Here is a 17,065-nt window from a genome sequence, read left to right as displayed (position 1 = left end):
GCTCAGGTCCTGGCCGGTGTGGCTCAGTGGGTAGAGCGTCGGCCTGTGGACTGAAGGGTCCCGGGTTCGATTCCGGTCAAGGGCACAGGCCCGGGTTGCGGGCTCCATCCCCAGTGGGGGGGGGGCATGCAGGAGGCAGCCGATCCATGATTCTCTCTCATCGTTGATATTTCTATCTTGCTCCCTCTCCCTCTCCCTTCCTCTCTGAAATCAATTAAAAAGTATCCATACTAATAAAAGGGTAATATGCTAATTAGACTGGGAGACCTTCCAGATGTTCTTCTGGACAAAGCCATGGTGGCGGGGCCAAGGTAGAGGCGGTTAGAGGCCAAGAGGGGAGGGCAGTTGTGGGTGATCAGGCTGGTGGGGGGCAGGGCCGTTGGGGGTAAGCAGAGCAGCAGGGGGGCAGTTGGGGACAAGCAGGCCATTAGTGGGGGTCAATTGGAGGTGATCAGGACAGTGGGGGGGGCAGTTTGGAGTGAGCAGGCTAGTGGCGGGGGGGGCAGTTGGGAGCAAGCAGACTGGCAGGCAGAGTGGTTAGAGGCAATCAGGCAGGCAGGCAGGCAGGTGAGCGGTTAGGAGCCAGCAGTCCTGGATTGTGAGAGGGATGTCCAACTGCCGGTTTAGGCCCGATCCCTGCAAACTGGCAGTAGGACATCCTTTGAGGGGTCCCAGATTGGAAAGGATGCAGGCCAGGCTGAGGAACACACCCTCCCCCGTGCACGAATTTTGTGCACCGGGCCACTAGTATATATATATATATAATCTTTATGTGTATTTTTAAAAATATATGTATATTGATTCCAGAGGGGAAGGGAGAGGGAGAGGGATAGAAACATCAATGATGAGAGAGAATCATGGATCGGCCGCCTCCTGCACGCCCCCCACTGGGGATCGAGCCCGCAACCCGGGCCTGTGCCCTTGACTGAAATCAAACCCGGGACCCTTCAGTCTACAGGCTGATGCTCTATCCACTGAGCCACACTGGCCAGGGCAAATATATATATATTTTTTTTTTTTTTTCTTGCCCTTGACCAGAATCAAACCTGGGGCCCTTCCTTCCACAGGCTGACGCTCTATCCACTGAGCCACACCAGCCGGGTCTATTTTTTAAATAAAGAGCACTGGGTTCTTGGTTCCTGTCCTTAACCCACTGCTCTGTGTCTTCAGGTCGGCGCCCTCACCTGCACAGTGAGGACAAGACTTTGAAGGCCATGTTCCAACAAACGTGGAGCCGGCTAGCCACCTGCCGCGGACGGCAGAGGGAGAGACGCCCCGGATCCGGCCCGGGAAGACCCCACCCTGGGCCGGCTGCTCCTGGCCACACGCACCCTCAGGGCCCCAGCCCGGCTCTCGCCGTCCTGCAACGACAGGCAGACAGCCAGGCCCAGAGCCCAGAACCTGGTCCCACGCCCCCCACTCCCCCTCACCAGGGCTCCTGATCCCCCCAGGCCCCCTGATCCGAGGTCAGGCTGCAGTTTGGACCATGACGGGTGGGGGTGGGGGGACCTGTGTTGTTTCCTGCGGAGAAACCAGCCCAGGGACAGCCCTGCGCTCTGCATCCTCGACGTGACTCCAAGCCAACGAGCAGGAGAGCAAACGATCGATCGATCGATTGATTGATCGCTGGGCAGTGGGGGGACGCGGGCCACTCAGCACGGGCACCCACATCCCTGACCTGGAGCCCCCCTCCAGCCGCACAGAAGAGAAAGCCAATGACATGCCCACGTCGGTGACGCTGAGGATGGACAAGACCTTCCTCCGGCCACCAGAGAACAGACCCCAGCGGACCAGCTCTGAGGACCACGAGGTCTGGCAGCCGAAGGCCCAGACTCCGACCCTCACGACCGTGAACAGAGGCGATCGTCTGCCTTTCGTCATTTTTCCTCCCTTCCTGCCGCTCGCACTTCATTCTGAGCTCACCTCCGTCCTCCAACTCCGGGTACAAACTCAGGCTTAAGCGAAGCCCCACGGGGGCCCTGGCCAGTGTGGCTCAGTGGCTAGTGCGTCCGGCTAGGGGCTGAAGGGTCTCGGGTTCGAGTCCCAGTCAAGGGCACGTACCTGGATTGCAGGCACATCCGCAGTGGGGAGTGTGCAGGAGGCAGCTGGTCGATGTTTCTCTCTCATCGATGTTTCTGACTCTCTATCCCTCTCCCTTCCTCTCTGTAAAAAATCAATGAAATATATTTTTTAAAAAAGAAAGAAAGAAAGGCCTATGGGGGCCCTGGCCCATGTGGCTCTGTGGCTACTGCGTCAGACTAGGGCAGTGATGGCGAACCTATGACACGCGTGTCAGAGGGGACACGCGAACTCATTTTTTTGGTTGATTTTTCTTTGTTAAATGGCATTTAAATATATAAAATAAATATCAAAAATATAAGTCTTTGTTTGACGATGGTTGCAAAGATCCAAAAATGTCTCCATGTGACACGGCACCAGAGTGAAGTTAGGGCTTTTCAAAATGCTGACACGCCGAGCTCCAAAGGTTCGCCGTCACTGGACTAGGGGCTGAAGGGTCCTGAGTTCGAGTCCCGGTCATGGACACGTACCTGGGTTGCGGGCTCGATCCCCAGTGTGGGGCGTGCATATCCATGATTCTCTCTCATCGTGGATGTTTCCATCTCTCTCTTCCTCTCTGAAATCATTCTGTCCTCAGCCAGAAAAAAATGGGCTGAAATAAGGCAGGAGGAACCATCGGGGGAGGCCATTAGCAAGCGCTTTAGACAACACCCGTGAGCTCCCAGCGGACACGCAGAGCTCACGTCTCCAACGGCAAAGGGGGCAGAAACAGATCAAGGGCCTGGGCCCGGGGCCCCACAGCCCACAGGCGTCCCCACCCCAAGGAACCCCGTGGACGCCTTCACGCGGGAAACAACCCAATAGGCTCGCACGTTTTATTTATTTTTTTAAAATATATTTTACTGATTTTTACAGAGAGTTAGGGAGAGGGATAGAGAGTCAGAAACATCGATGAGAGAGACACATCGATCAGCTGCCTCCTGCACATCCCCCACTGGGGATGTGCCCGCAACCCAGGTACATGCCCTTGACCGGAATCGAACCCGGGACCCTTCAGTCCGCAGGCCGACGCTCTATCCACTGAGCCACACCAGCCAGGGCCAGGCTCACGCGTTTTAATATAAGGTATAGACAGAACGTGCCTGATGCGGTCCCGGACGCCCAGGAACTGTCTGTTAGATCAGAGACGTGTGACCACCCAACTTGCTAAGTTGGACGCTACTGTAGACTCAGCTGATGACACAGTCCATGTCCTTCGCAGCCTGGCCCTCGGCGACAAGGGTCCCCGCCCTCCCCTGCTGTCCGTGGGGACCGCTCAGGGGTTCTGTGCTCGCCTGGGAGGCGAGACGTCCTAGTGACACCCCAAGCCCTGGGCTGAGGTTCAAGGAGGAGGAAGGAACTCGATCACCTATAACATGGTTCCTACCCATTCAGTGGGGAGTTCTGCTTTAGCTATATAGGTCACCTTGGTGGGAAAATTATTTTTTAAAAAAACACACATTTTTTTATTTATTTACTAGAGGCCCTGTGCACGAGTTCGTGCACCAGTGGGGTCCCTCGGCCTGGCCTGTGGGATCGGGCCGAAACCAGCTCTCCGACATCCCCCGAGGGGTCCCAGATTGCGAGAGGGCGCAGGCCAGGCCGAGGGACCCCATGGGTGTACGATCGGGGCCAGGGAGGGACCGCGGAGGTTGGCCAGCCAGGGAGGGACCTCGGGAGGGCTCCAGGGCGTGTCCGGCCCCATCTCGCTCAGTTCTGATCAGCTGGACCCCAGTAGCAAGCTAACCTACCGGTCAAAGCGTCTGCCCCCTGGTGGTCAGTGCAGGTCATAGCAACTGGTCGACTGGTCAACTGTCTGCCCCTGGTGGTCAGTGCACATCATAGCAAGCGGTTGAGCGGCCTTAGCATGTCATTAGCATATTACGCTTTGATTGGTTGAGTGGATGACCGGACACTTAGCATACTAGGCTTTTGTTCTATAGGATTGGTTTTAGAGAGAGGGGAAAGGAGAGAGGGGGAGAGAGAATCATCAAGCCCTCCCTGCGTTCCCTGGTCGATGTGCCCCAAACAGGGACCGAACCGGCAACCCCAGCGCATCCGGACGATGTTCCCACCAGCCAGGCGCCAGGCCGGGGCGGAAAACGCCTCCTTCGCCCTGAGTTATCAGAGCCCCTGCGGCCGAGCACACGGGGTGTTAGAGGCGTCTGCATGGGGCTCTCTGGTCACAGGCCACATCCACCGAAAGCCCACGGAGCAGCCTCCGCACAACGCAACAGCCTCCTGGAAACTGCTCAGACGGCCGCAGACACCCCCTCCCCGTTCTTGTCGGTTCCTCCGCGGACAACGCTCCCCAGCATCACTCACCACTTTCGGAATCAATCCCAGCCCCGGCCGGGAGCTCAGCTGGTCAGAGCATCAGCCCGGTACGCCGAGGTTGCGGGTCCGATCGCTGCTCAGGGCACAGATAACAATCAACCCATGGCCGAAATCGGTGTGGCTCAGTGGATAGAGCGTCAGCCTGCAGACTGAAAGGTCCCAGGTTCGATTCCGGTCAAGGGCATGTACCTGGGCTGCAGGCACATCCCCAGTGGGAGATGTGCAGGGGGCGGCGGATTGATGTTTCTCTCTCATCGATGTTTCTAACTCTATCTCTCTCCTTTCTTCTCTGTAAAAAATCAATAAAATATTTTAAAAAAAGAATCAACCCGTGAACGCATCAACACGTGGAACAACAAAGCCGATGCCTCCCTCTTTCCCTTCCTCTCTCTCTACCATCAAAAAATTTTTTAAAAAATAAATTCTAAGTGAGGATAAAACAGGAATCCTATTCATGTTTTTACAAATATCTTTATCGCGGAACTGACAGGAAAAGGAAAGTTTAACTAAAACCGAACCACCATGGAAATGTTTAAGAAAGTCATTTTAGCCCTGGCCAGTGTGGTTCAGTGGGTAGAGCGTTGGCCTGTGGACGGAAGTGTCCCGGGTCCGATTCTGGTCAAGGGCACGTACCTCAGTTGCAGGCTCCTCCACTGCCCGGGCCCTGGTCAGGGCACGTGCAGGAGGCAACCCATCAATGTTTCTCTCACATCGATGTTTCTCTCTGTCTCTCCCTCTCTCCTCCACTCTCCCTAAAAATCAATGGAAAACTATCCTCGGGTGAGGCTGATCAAAAAAAGAAAGAAAAGAAAATCATTTTACCAAATTTTTATCTGAGGGGAGGTGCTGGAACGACCTTCCAAGCCTATACAATAAAAGGCTAATGTGCAAAGCGACCGAACGGCAGAACAACCGGTCGCTATGACGCGCACTGACCACCGGGGGCAGACGCTCAACACAGGAGCTGCCCCCTGGTGGTCCGTGCGCTCCCACGGGGGGAGCGCCGCTCAGCCAGAAGCCGGGCTCACGGCTGGCGAGGGCAGCGGCGGTGGCGGGAGCCTCTCGCCTCCACGGCAGCGCTGAGGGTGTCCGACTGCAGGCTGAGGGGCCCTCCCTCCCCCAAGTGCATGGATCTCGTGCACCAGGCCTCTAGTTACTTTGGAACAGGAAGCTGACGGTCATCACACAGAGAACAGCTGGCGGAGAGGGCGCCGGTCGGTGAGCATGGAATCAGCCCGGGTTCCCACCACACATCTCCAGCGTCAGAGGTCTGACCCCGACCTCAGCCCCGTGAGAAGCTGCTGACAGCGTCACCACGGCGACTGGCCGCCGATGTGTCACTCAACCAGCATCCTGAGTGGCACCGAGAACTGAGTGGGCAGATGAGAACTGAGCCAGAAACCAGCAGCGCGAGCGGGTTTCCGGGGGCCGCCCACCCACAGCGCCCTCTCCAGACACCGGGTTCAGAAGGCCCGTGTCCGGCGTCAGCAAATCCTGGAGACGGGTGTGCTCTTGGGAAATGAGGTTTAGCATCGGGGTGTGGGTGTGCCAATCACGCCGACAAATCTAGATGCGCTGGCAGCCCTGGCCGGTGTGGCTCAGTGGATAGAGCGCCGGCCTGGGGACTGAAGGGTCCCGGGTTCGATTCCCGGTCAAGGGCACAGGCCCGGGTTGCGGACTCCATCCCTCAGTAGGGGGCGTGCAGGAGGCAGCCGGTCCAGGATTCTCTCTCATCCCTGATATTTCTCTCTCTCTCTCCCTCTCCCTTCCTCTCCCTGAAATCAATAAAAATGTAACAAAAACATAGAAAGCTAATTTGGCCTTTTATTCTGACTTGAGTTCATCCCAAAAGGGGTGGCAGGGGGAGGGGGAGAACTCTGTACTTGTAAACACACACACACGCACACACTCACATGCACATACACACACATACACGTGCACGCACGCACACAGGAACACACACATACTCACACGCACATACACGCATGCATGCACACACGCTCACACACATGCACACACACAGGAACACGCATGCACCCACACGCGCGCATGCACACAAGCACGCGCACAGAGTCACGCGCACACAAAAACACAGAGAAAAACCCGCCAATTCCAAGAGGCAGGCGGGACGGCATCTCCTCCACCTGAAGGGAGGGGCTCACACCCCGGGAACCCACACCCGGACAAACACGCAACTTGGGGGACCGCCGCTGCCTCCGACACAGACACAGCCGCGCTGGGCACTCGAGCCGTCGGGGAGCAGAGGCGGGGTCGAGCCAAGCCGTGGTGGCTGAGCCGAGACCTGTGAACCAGGAGGTCAGGGCACGATTCCCGGTCAGGGTTCGAGTACCGGTCAGGGCACGGTCCCCAGCGTGGGGCCTGCAGGAGGCAGAAAGGCCCGCAGGCCGTGGGTCTGCGGCCTGGGCACCCGGCGGCGTCAGCAGGGGGGCCTGGAACCGCAGGCTGAGCCACCCCCAGTTTCTTTGCCTTTTTTAAATGCATTATTTAAAATATATATATATATATTATTGATTTCAGAGAGGAATGGAGAGGGAGAGAAACATCAATGATGGGAGAGAATCATGGACCAGCTGCCTCCTGCACGCCCCCCGCTGGGATCCGAGCCCGCCACCCGGGCCTGTGCCCTGAGCAGGAATCGAACCCTGACCTCCTGGTTCCTGGGTCCGGGCTCAGCCACGACGGCTTGGCTCGACCCCGTTTCTGTCCAACAGCCGGACAGAGGGCCCAGGCCGCTGCTGACGCCGTGTGTCCAGGACCCGCGCCTGTAGCAGCTCCGAGCGACTGCAAGCGGAGGAACCAGGCCTCGCTCCCCCTGCCCAGCACCGTGCCCGCACCCACGGGCCCCCGAGGAACACCTGCCGAATGAATGGCCGTTAGAAGCGTCATTCCTCAGGCCCCGGGGTGACCTGCTGATGCACACTTATCGTGGGCGTGCTGCACACACAGTAGGTGTCAGTCACACGCGGGCCGGCCCCTGAGCCCCTGAACTGGAGGGAGGGGCGGTCCGGTCGCCTCTGGCCCAGCGACAGACCCGGCATCGCAATCTCCCCTCCTCTGTCCGGGTGGTCAGGCTCCGAGCCTTGTCCTGCCAGCGAAGCTGACCACTCACTTACCCACGTGACCCTAACGCAGCGGTTCTCAACCTTCAGGCCCTTTAAATACAGCTCCTCCTGTTGTGGGGACCCCCAACCATAACATTATTCTCGTGGCTCCTTCATCACTGTCATGTGGCCACTGTGATGAATCGTCATGTAAATATCTGATATGCAGGATGGTCTTAGGCGACCCCTGTGAAAGGGTCGTTCGACCGCCGAAGGGGTCGCGACCCACAGGTTGAGAACCGCTGCCCTAAAGCAACCGCTCCAGCCCTGGCCGGTGTGGCTCAGTGGATAGAGCGTCGGCCTGCGGACTGAAGGGTCCCAGGTTCGATTCTGGTCAAGGGCACAGGCCCGGGTTGCAGGCTCGATCCCCAGTAGGGGGCATGTAGGAGGCAGCCGATCCATGATTCTCTCTCATCATTGATGTCTCTATCTCCCTCTCCCTCCCGCTTCCTCTCTGAAATCAACAAAAACCCTACTTGGGTTAAAAAAAAAAAAAAAAAAGGCCAATTTATGTCACACACGCTCATGCCAAAAAATAAATAAATAAATTTGCCTGGGCCCTGGTCGGTGTGGCTCAGTGGATAGAGCATCGGCCTGCGGACTGAAGGGTCCCGGGTTCGATTCCAATCAAGGGCACAGGCCCGGGTTGTGGGCTTGATCCCCAGTGGGGGGCGTGCAGGAGGCAGCCGATCCGTGATTCTCTCTCATCATGGATGTTTCTCTCTCTCTCTCCCTCTCCCTTCCTCTCTGACATCAATAAAGGTACCTTTTTAAGTATACAATTAAGTGTTTAATAGGAAGTCATTAAATTGATCAGAGATGAGGCTCCGTACTGGCAACGGAAACCAGAGGCCCGGGAATGAAGCAGAGCCTGAAGGAGTAAGTGGTTAGGAAAACAAGAGAAAAAAAAAAAAAAGATATCTTTTTATCTTTTTAAAAAATAAAAATAAATAAATTTGCCTGGGAGAGATCGGCCGTATCTGTGTCCACACGGGACGCCAGGCGCCGAGGGCGGCGAGGGGACAGCCGCCTCCTCTCCCGGGCCTTCCCCGGGCACCACGCAGGCGGCTTTTCAAACCCGCTGCCTGATCGGCGTGTTACCATAGCCACAGTCACTCCGAAAAGCAGGTGTTTCGGTTAAAATTAGCTGTTTCAGAACTGCCAAATATCTGAGATCCCTGTGCCAGCTTAAAAAAAAAAAAGTGTGTATAAAACAACCAATCAGATGAAACTGATGTTCCCAGAACGATAAAACTAACTAGTTTCTGCGAAACATGGTCCTGAATTAGGAAAAAAACTGGGGTGGAGATGAAGATAAAGGTACGGAGAAAAACATACGTACATATTCACACATATATGTATCCACACACACACACACACGTAATTTTTGTATTTCCTAACATCAACCCAGAATGAATAGAAAAAGGCCCAGCTTACGCCCTGGCCGGTGTGGCTCAGTGGATAGAGCGTCGGCCTGCGGACGGAAGGGTCCCGGGTTCAATTCCAGTCAAGGGCACAGGCCCGGGTTGCAGGCTCGATCCCCAGCGGGGGGCGTGCAGGAGACAGCCGATCCCCGACTCTCTCTCATCATGGATGTTTCTCTCTCTCCCTCTCCCTTCCTCTCTGACATCCATAAAAATATATATATTTTTTAAAGGACGATCTTCAAACAGCCCAGGAAACACAGGTCTGCTTAATACTAGCAAAGTCCTGCATCTGGAAGCCTTGGTCCCGTTGACTTGGGGTGACTGTCATAAGTGAGGGCATTTTTTTTAATATATATATTTTTTTGTTGATTTCAGAGAGGAAGGGAGAGGGAGCGAGAGAGAGAAACATCCATGATGAGAGAGAATCATGGATCGGCTGCCTCCTGCACGCCCCCCACTGGGAATGGAGCCTGCAACCCGGGCCTGTGGCCTTGACCGGGAATCGAACCCGGGACCCTTCAGTCCGCAGGCCGACGCTCTAACCACTGAGCCACACCGGCCAGGGCAGTGACGGCCTTTGTTCCGCGGGCCGAGCCATGACGGTTCCTTCTCTCGTGACCGTTCGAGGGCAGGTCTCCCACATCCCCCGTCAGGATGGTGCCCGCGAGGCCTGGGTACCGAGACATGCCCGGGAGCGTCAGAAAAGCCTGCGAATTGATGTCAATGACATGAACCCTCGTGCGGTTTCATTAGAAATAAAAATAAATGAGGCCACTGCGATTTTATTCCTGGACCCAGCTACCTCCGCTGACCTTATTAAACCCAGCGAAGTAGGTCTGAGCTGCTCCTCTGTAAAGACGAGGGCTGCTGCCCTGACCGGTGTGGCTCAGTGGATAGAGCGTCGACCTGCGGACTGAAGGGTCCCAGGTTCGATTCCGGTCAAGGGCATGGACCTGGGTTGCGGGCACATCCCCAGTGGGGGGTGTGCAGGAGGCAGCTGGTCGATGTTTCTCTCTCATCGATGTTTCTGACTCGCTATCCCTCTCCCTTCCTCTCTGTAAGAAAATCAATAAAACATATTTTTTAAAAAAGACCAGGGCTGTTTTACAAACAAGTTGAGCAACCTGGGGCTTTGGGACAGTGTGACGCTGGCAAAGGCCTGTGCCCAAGTCCGGAGCCGGGCCACGGCGGACACAGGCCTGGGAGAGGTCAGCAGTGTCTGTGTCCACACACAGGTCCCTCACGCTGTCCCCCAAACGCTTCTGGGAAAATAAACAGGCCGGAGAATTCACTTCGAGTCACCTGCTGGAGGAGTAACCCTGGCTGGTGTGGCTCAGTGGATAGAGCGCCAGCCTGCAGACTGAAGGGTCCCAGGTTCGATTCAGGCCAAGGGCATCTTCCAGGAGTTGGGGGCTTGATCCCCAGTGTGGGGCGTGCAGAAGGCGGCCAATCGATGATTCTCTCTCATCATGGATGTTTCTCACTCTCTCTCTCTCTCCCTCTCCCTTCCTCTCAGAAATCAATAAAAATATATTTTAGCCCTAACCAGTTTGGCTCGGTGGATAGAGCATCGGCCTGTGGACTGAAGAGTCCCAGGTTCGATTTCGGCCAAGGGCATGTACCTTGGTTGCGGGCACATCCACAGTGTGGGGTGTGCAGGAGGCAGCTGATCGATGTTTCTCTCTCATCAATATTTCTAACTCTCTATCCCTCTCCCTTCCTCTCTGTAAAAAATCAATAATATATATATATATATATATTAAAAAGAAACCCTGAACTTGATCTTAGAGACAGACAGAGGGGGAAGAGGTGAAGACGCCGCCATGGGAAGTGAAAAACTTTAAGGGAGGTTTTGAAATTTTACAAGTCAACACCTTAAATACAAGAAAATGTTAACAGCAGCTACTGCTTAACCAGGAGGGGAAAAAGTGCCCTAGCCAGTTTGGCTCAGTGGATAGAGCATCAACCTGTGGACCAAAAGGTCCCGGGTTTGATCCCAGTCAAGGGCACATGCCTGGGTTGTGGGCTCCATCCCCCATAGGGGGTGTGTGCAGCAGGCAGCCACCAGTGATTCTCTGTCATTGTGGATGTTTCTATGGCTCTCTCCCTCTCCCTTCCCCTCTGAAATCAATAAATATTATATTTATTTTTTTAAAAACCACAAATGTTTTTTTTTAAAAAAAAAAAAAAGAGGGAAAAAAGTGCCATTTAACTGGGTGACTAGCTGGTTAGCGCCACCCGAGTACGTAGTGAAACAGATTTGGGGAGGAGCTCGTATTGTCCTGAAAATTGCGTCTGCGAGAATCGAGTGCAAGGCACAATGGCCTTTTTTAAATTTTTTTTCCATAATCAAGGTTACAGATTTCTGGCCTTGCTCTTCTTTTCATTCTGTGTGTCCCTTTCAGATGATTCTTTTTTTAAAAAAATATATTTTATTGATTTTTTTTACAGAGAGGAAGGGAGAGGGATAGAGAGTCAGAAACATCGATGAGAGAGAAACATCGATCAGCTGCCTCCTGCACACCCCCTACTGGGGATGTGCCCGCAACCCAGGTCCATGCCCTTGGCCGGAATCGAACCCGGGACCCTTCAGTCCGCAGGCCGACGCTCTATCCACTGAGCCACACCGGTTAGGGCTTCAGTTGATTCTTTGTGATCTGCATGGCCTACCTGAGCTATACGCTCTAGCATTGCTCCTGGAAACCCACTGGAGTCAAATGAGGTCGAATTCCTATGGGCAGGCAGGGCTGTCATTAGCCTTTCTAGTTGGCCTTTCTCAACCCAAATACTTCCTGCACCTGAGCGATCCAGAAGGCAGAGACGAGGAGGGGGAGAGGACCGAACAGTCATCATTTTTTAAAATATATATATATATTATTGAATTTTTTATAGAGAGGAAGGGAGAGGGAGAGAGAGTTAGGAACATCGATGAGAGAGAAACATCCATCAGCTGCCTCCTGCACGCCCCCCACTAGGGATGTGCCCGCAACCAAGGTCCATGCCCTTGACCGGAATCGAACCCGGGACCCTTCAGTCCGCAGGCCGACGCTTTATCCACTGAGGCACACCGGTCAGGGCATCATTCATCTTTTAATGACCTTGAACCTTTAACGCGCCCCGGACCTCAGAGGGAAAACACCAGCGCTCTTGGCCATTTCAAAACATGCAGGCAGCCCACCGCGTTAAGACTTTTCCAATTCAGGGGAACTAAACAGTCTTTGTTTTAGGTGACGCGGGCTTAAAGCCATGTGACACGTCAAGCTGGATGCTCTGGTAACAAAGACGGCCTCTCCTGCGGACTGAAGGGTCCCGGGTTCGATTCCGGTCAAGGGCATGGACCTTGGTTGTGGGCTCGATCCTCAGTAGGGGCGTGCAGGAGGCAGCTGATGGATGCTTCTCTCTCATCGATGTTTCTGACTCTCTGTCCCTCTCCCTTCCTCCCTGTAAAAAATCAATAAAATATACTTTCTTAAAAAAAATAAAGAGGGCCACTCAACAGTTCATGTGGCTGTCCGTTCCTCCTCGCATATTCGGTGAGAAGTCTTTCTTTTCAGATCTGTGGGAACCGCAAGGGTTTAGGCCGCACAACCAACCCCAAGGAATAGGGGACCCGAGCAAAGGAAAAGCACCCAGCAGTTTCTATGCACAGCACGAGCTGCGAAGGAATCTGTTGTACGTCAGTGGAAAAAAAAATTGTCCAAAATATCTCTAGCTTCTGCAACACCTTCCGCTCCTCTCCCCGTCTTTTTTCTGAAAATGTCTGCAGAAGCGAAAGCTACCTTCCCATAACTCCCAGCTTTTCAGTTAACAAAGCGTTCTTCCAACACACAGCCAACCAGAGCCTCTCGTACAAGATCAAGGTCACAGCCATAAACCTTTGGCCCGAAATCGCGCTGGGAGTCTAGGAAGCTCTGAACACTTGGCAGCATGCCGATCCCGCCACTGAAAAAAAATCTAGAACCCTTGCCCTGGCCGGTGTGGCTCGGTGGATAGAGCATTGGCCTGTGGACTGAAGGGTCCTGGGTTCGATTCCAGTCAGGGCACATGCCCAGGTTGCAGGCTCCATCCCCAGTGTGGGGTGTGCAGGAGGCGGCCGATCCGTGATTCCCTCTCATCATGGATGTTTCTCTCTCTCTCCCTTCCTCTCTGAAACCAATAAAAATATATTTTAGCCCTGGCCGGTGTGGCTCAGTGGATAGAGTGTCAGCCTGCAGACTGAAAGGCCCCAGGTTCGATTCCAGTTAGGGCACAGGCCCGGGTTGTGGGCTCGATCCCCAATGGGGGGGCGTGCAGGAGGCAGCCGATGCATGATTCTCTCTCATCATGGATGTTTCTCTCTCTCTCCTTCCCTCTTCCTTCCTCTCTGAGATCAATAAAAATATATTTTAAAAATATGTAAAGGGTGTCCCAAAATTCACGCAAGTTTTGAATTTTGCGTGAGCATTAACAACAACAACAACAAAAAATAAAAGCCTAATTTTTCTTGGTTTATTGAATCAGATTCTAATATCTGTGGCCCTTTGATGTCAATCCCTTCCATTGGATAAGCATCACCAAGTACCAATGACGGCCCAGGAGCAGGGACAAGGAAGACCAATGAAGACCACGGCTTTGCGTCTGTGCCAGCAAAGCCGTGGAGGCCATGGACCCGATGTGCTATTCCACACATAACCCTAGACTGTGTACTTTATGAATCAATCAACAATTTACAATTTTTAATTACAAACCTGTGTTTTCTATCAAAATTACTTCTTGCGTGAATTCTGGGACACCCTTTATATCTTTTTTAAAAAATCTAGAACCCTCTAAAACCGTGAGTAGCCGGATCTGAACAAACCTGACCCCATTAAAGAGGCGGCAGGCCCTCAGCTGACCGACAGCTGACTGCACAGAACGTCCGGGACTCATCAGGGAGAGACAGGCCGAGAACACTCTGAGGGAGACAGGCCCTTCCTGAGTTCAAGGCTGCTCGGGAAGGAACCGGAGGGAGAGGGAGGCAGGGCCGAGGGCTGGGAGGACAGCGGCCCCCTCCCGGGAGGCCTCTCTGTCCCCACACCGGACAGCGTGCCTGCCACCTCGCAGTGACCGCCAGCGCACAATGACCGCCCAAAGCCATCTGAGAAACATAACACTTTAATAGATGAAATAAATACTCCAGTACATGCAAGGTACAAACTTGACATTGGGGGGGGGGGGGGGGCCGGGGGGGAGGCGGAGAATCACTCTAGTGTCAATCAGAAAAATAAAACACACGCTCACAGTAGCTCCCCCGCCCCACCCCACGTTTGCACATCACCTGGCGAGCTCAGACTCTCTCCACACCAAGTCGACGCCTCATCCAACTGAGAAAAAAAAATAATCAACAACATATAAAAAAAAGGGGGGGGTGGGTAGCTACATCCATGTCTAAGGAGTGCGAACTGAGGTAACCTTTCTTTTCATCAGGAAACAAAACAAAACAAAAAAAAAGGACCAAAAAAAGAAATGAACTCATGACCTCCTTCCTGCCCCATGAACCAATCAGGTTTGGGTGAGGGACTCCCGGAGAGGAGCTGGGGGTGCAGTGGGGGACCCCTGCCAGGGCAGTCAGCACCCCCCCGCCCCCCAATCTCCACATCCCTGCAGCGTGGGCTGCTGGGCTCAGGGGGGGCCCAGGTGCGTGCGCGTAAAAATATATCAGATGCATTGCTCTGGCTTCTGGAAGATTCCTCTGGAGCATCTAACGTGGAGGGGAAGGTGGGGGGGGGGGGTGTGGGGGAGCTTCACCTACGATTTCTTTGGTATAAATTGAGAGGGGCAGACAATAAGCATCTTCCTTTATTCCAGGGGGGCGGGGGGGGGGGGAAGGGAGTGGGGCGAAGGGGGGCGGAGGGGGTGCTAATTCACAGAATTGGAATTCACTGGCGGTAAAGTCCTGGGCGAAGACCTCTCCCTCAAAGCCTGAGATAGCAGCGCGCACCCCTCGGCCACGGCGCAGGCCGAGTGCCGCAGCCGCTCCCTGTGGTCCGTCATCTTGGCGCCGCCGTCGGGGTGCAGCGCCAGGTCCCTGAGGCACTGGGTCAGGAGCACGCAGGCGGACACCACGCTCATGGCGCCGCCCAGGATGGCCGTCTGCACCGCCTTGCCCTCGGCGCTCAGGGCGGCCGCGCGCCCCAGGAACTGCGGCTCCGTGGCGAAGCCCACGAGCGCGCCCACCGCCTGCGCCAGGGGCCCGCAGAAGAGCGCGCAGCGGCCGCGGGCCAGCTCGCTGGGCGCCGCCTTGACCTCGCGCACGCAGGCCAGCAGCGCCGACGCGCTCGTGCTCATGCACTTGACGCCCAGCTTGAACTGCTCGCGCGCGAAGCGGTCCCGCGACCGGTCGCTGGCCAGGGCGCACGCGTCCGTCAGGAACTTGAGGTTGCGCGACAGGCCCTGCGACACCTCGAGCAGCAGCTGCGGGGTCAGGTCCGCCAGCGGCGTGGCGCGCAGCGTGGCGCAGCCCTGCTCCACCTCGTGGCGGCAGCGCGTCACCCGGTAGCGGTCCACCAGCCCCGGCTGCGCGGGCTGGGCCCCCGGCGTGGCCACGGCCGCCAGGTAGGCCGCGTGGGCCGAGCACTCGGTCAGCGACACCACCAGGTCGCCCAGCTCCTGCAGGCTGTCCCCCGCCTCGCCGAAGCGGCCCATGTTCAGCTGGCTCTGCACGTCGTGGGTGAGGATGGAGAGCCCCTTGGTGCGCGCGATGATGGTGTCCCGGCACTGCTCGAAGGACTCGGCGGCGGCGCCGGCACCGACGGCAGCGGAGGAAGAGGAGGAGGAGGCCGGGCCGTCGAAGAGCACGGGCCGGGCCTCGCTGGACAGCAGGAGCAGGTCGGCCACCAGCTGCATCTTGCCCTTGCACTGGTCACACACGGCCACCAGCCGTTTCCGCGGCTGCGAGCCGGTCCCCCCGACGGCGCCGCTCGTAGGAGCCGGAGAAGCCGCCGCCTCGCCGCTGGGCTTCCCCGCGCTGCCGCTAGCCATGGCGGCCGGGGGGCACTGGCATGCCGCTGGGGACCCCGCTACCGCCGCCGCTGCCGCTGCCGCCCGCGCGGCCGTCGCGACTCAGCTGGCCGGGGCCGCGGTGCCGTCCCCGCACCATCATGCCATCCACCGCCGCGGGCGGAGGGCGCGGGCCGGCGGCGGCGGGGGCGCGGGGCGGGCCCACGGGCCGGGGGACGCAGGAGGCTCTTCCAGGAAGGAGCTGCGGCGTTGGGCCTCCGGCCTCCGGGACGACGTGCAGGAACCATGAACCGGGCCCCGCCAACTCACAGCGCGCGCTCCTCGGGGCCGGGCTGCCAGGAAAGTCCCTTCGGCGGGGCCGCCACCACAGCCGCCGCCGCCTTCCTGGGCATGGCCCGGCCCAGCCGCCGGAGCGGGCGGGCGGGAGGGGAAGCTGGGAGTTGTCTTTCCTTCCTTCCTTCCTTTCTTTGAAATCCAAATCCCTTCCTCGGGGAGGAGCGCGGGCGCGCGCCGGGCCCCGGGCGGGCTCAGCTGTCAGCCTCCGCGGCTCGGCGGTGCACGTGGGCTCCGGGAGCCGCGACCCCGCGCGGCGGCACGTCCCCGCGACGGTGGCCCGGCCTGGCGCTGGGGGGACTCGCGGCCTCTCCGCAGCGCATCGCCGGTCCCCCCGGGTCTCGGGAAGCGGCCCGGCGGCGGCGGGGGCCGAGGGTGTGGCCGGTGTGGCCGAGTCAGTCGGGCGGCAGCTGCACGGATGAGCACGGAGGCCGCCCGCTCGCGTTCCGTCCGTCCGTCCGCCCGCCACGCCACGCCCGGCGGCCCTTCCCGCCTCGCGACTCACAGCGCGCGGCCCGGCGCCCGGGCGGCACGCCCTCCGGCCCCGCGCGCCCCGCGGCCCGCAGCTGGCGACCGTGGGCGCGAGTCCATGCCCGGCGCGTCCTCTCCGCGGGCCCTGCGCATCGGACGGGGCGTCCTCGGCGCGCGCGTGTCCCCGGCGGCGGCGGTGGCCAAACTCACAAGGTCCCCGCGGTGCGGCGGCCACCCGCCCGGGCCCCGGCTTCTGCCATTTTTTGCCAAACCTCCAACTTCCGAGCGAGCCTAGGAGACGGGGAGGAAGGGCGGGGGCCGCGAGGCGCTGGGGGACGC

The 17,065-nt window shown here is 57.1% G+C and overlaps 1 protein-coding gene across 1 annotated transcript; it reads right to left on the bottom strand.

The window, feature by feature from the left end:
- Positions 1-14,309: 14,309 nt before the first annotated feature.
- On the bottom strand, positions 14,310-15,953 carry TLNRD1 (talin rod domain containing 1). Its single transcript, XM_070400624.1, has one exon. It carries the CDS (start codon positions 15,941-15,943, stop codon positions 14,822-14,824), a length of 1,122 nt encoding a protein of 373 aa, XP_070256725.1. The 5' UTR covers positions 15,944-15,953; the 3' UTR covers positions 14,310-14,821.
- Between the last annotated feature and the right edge of the window lie 1,112 nt (positions 15,954-17,065).

This window comes from Myotis yumanensis, unplaced genomic scaffold, assembly GCF_028538775.1.
Source record: "Myotis yumanensis isolate MYYU_CA2020_CCGP unplaced genomic scaffold, mMyoYum1.0.hap1 SCAF_20, whole genome shotgun sequence".
NCBI classification, from domain to species: Eukaryota; Metazoa; Chordata; class Mammalia; order Chiroptera; family Vespertilionidae; genus Myotis; species Myotis yumanensis.
Note: the sequence above shows the minus strand (reverse complement) of the source record. Positions and strands in the feature narration are given on the sequence as shown.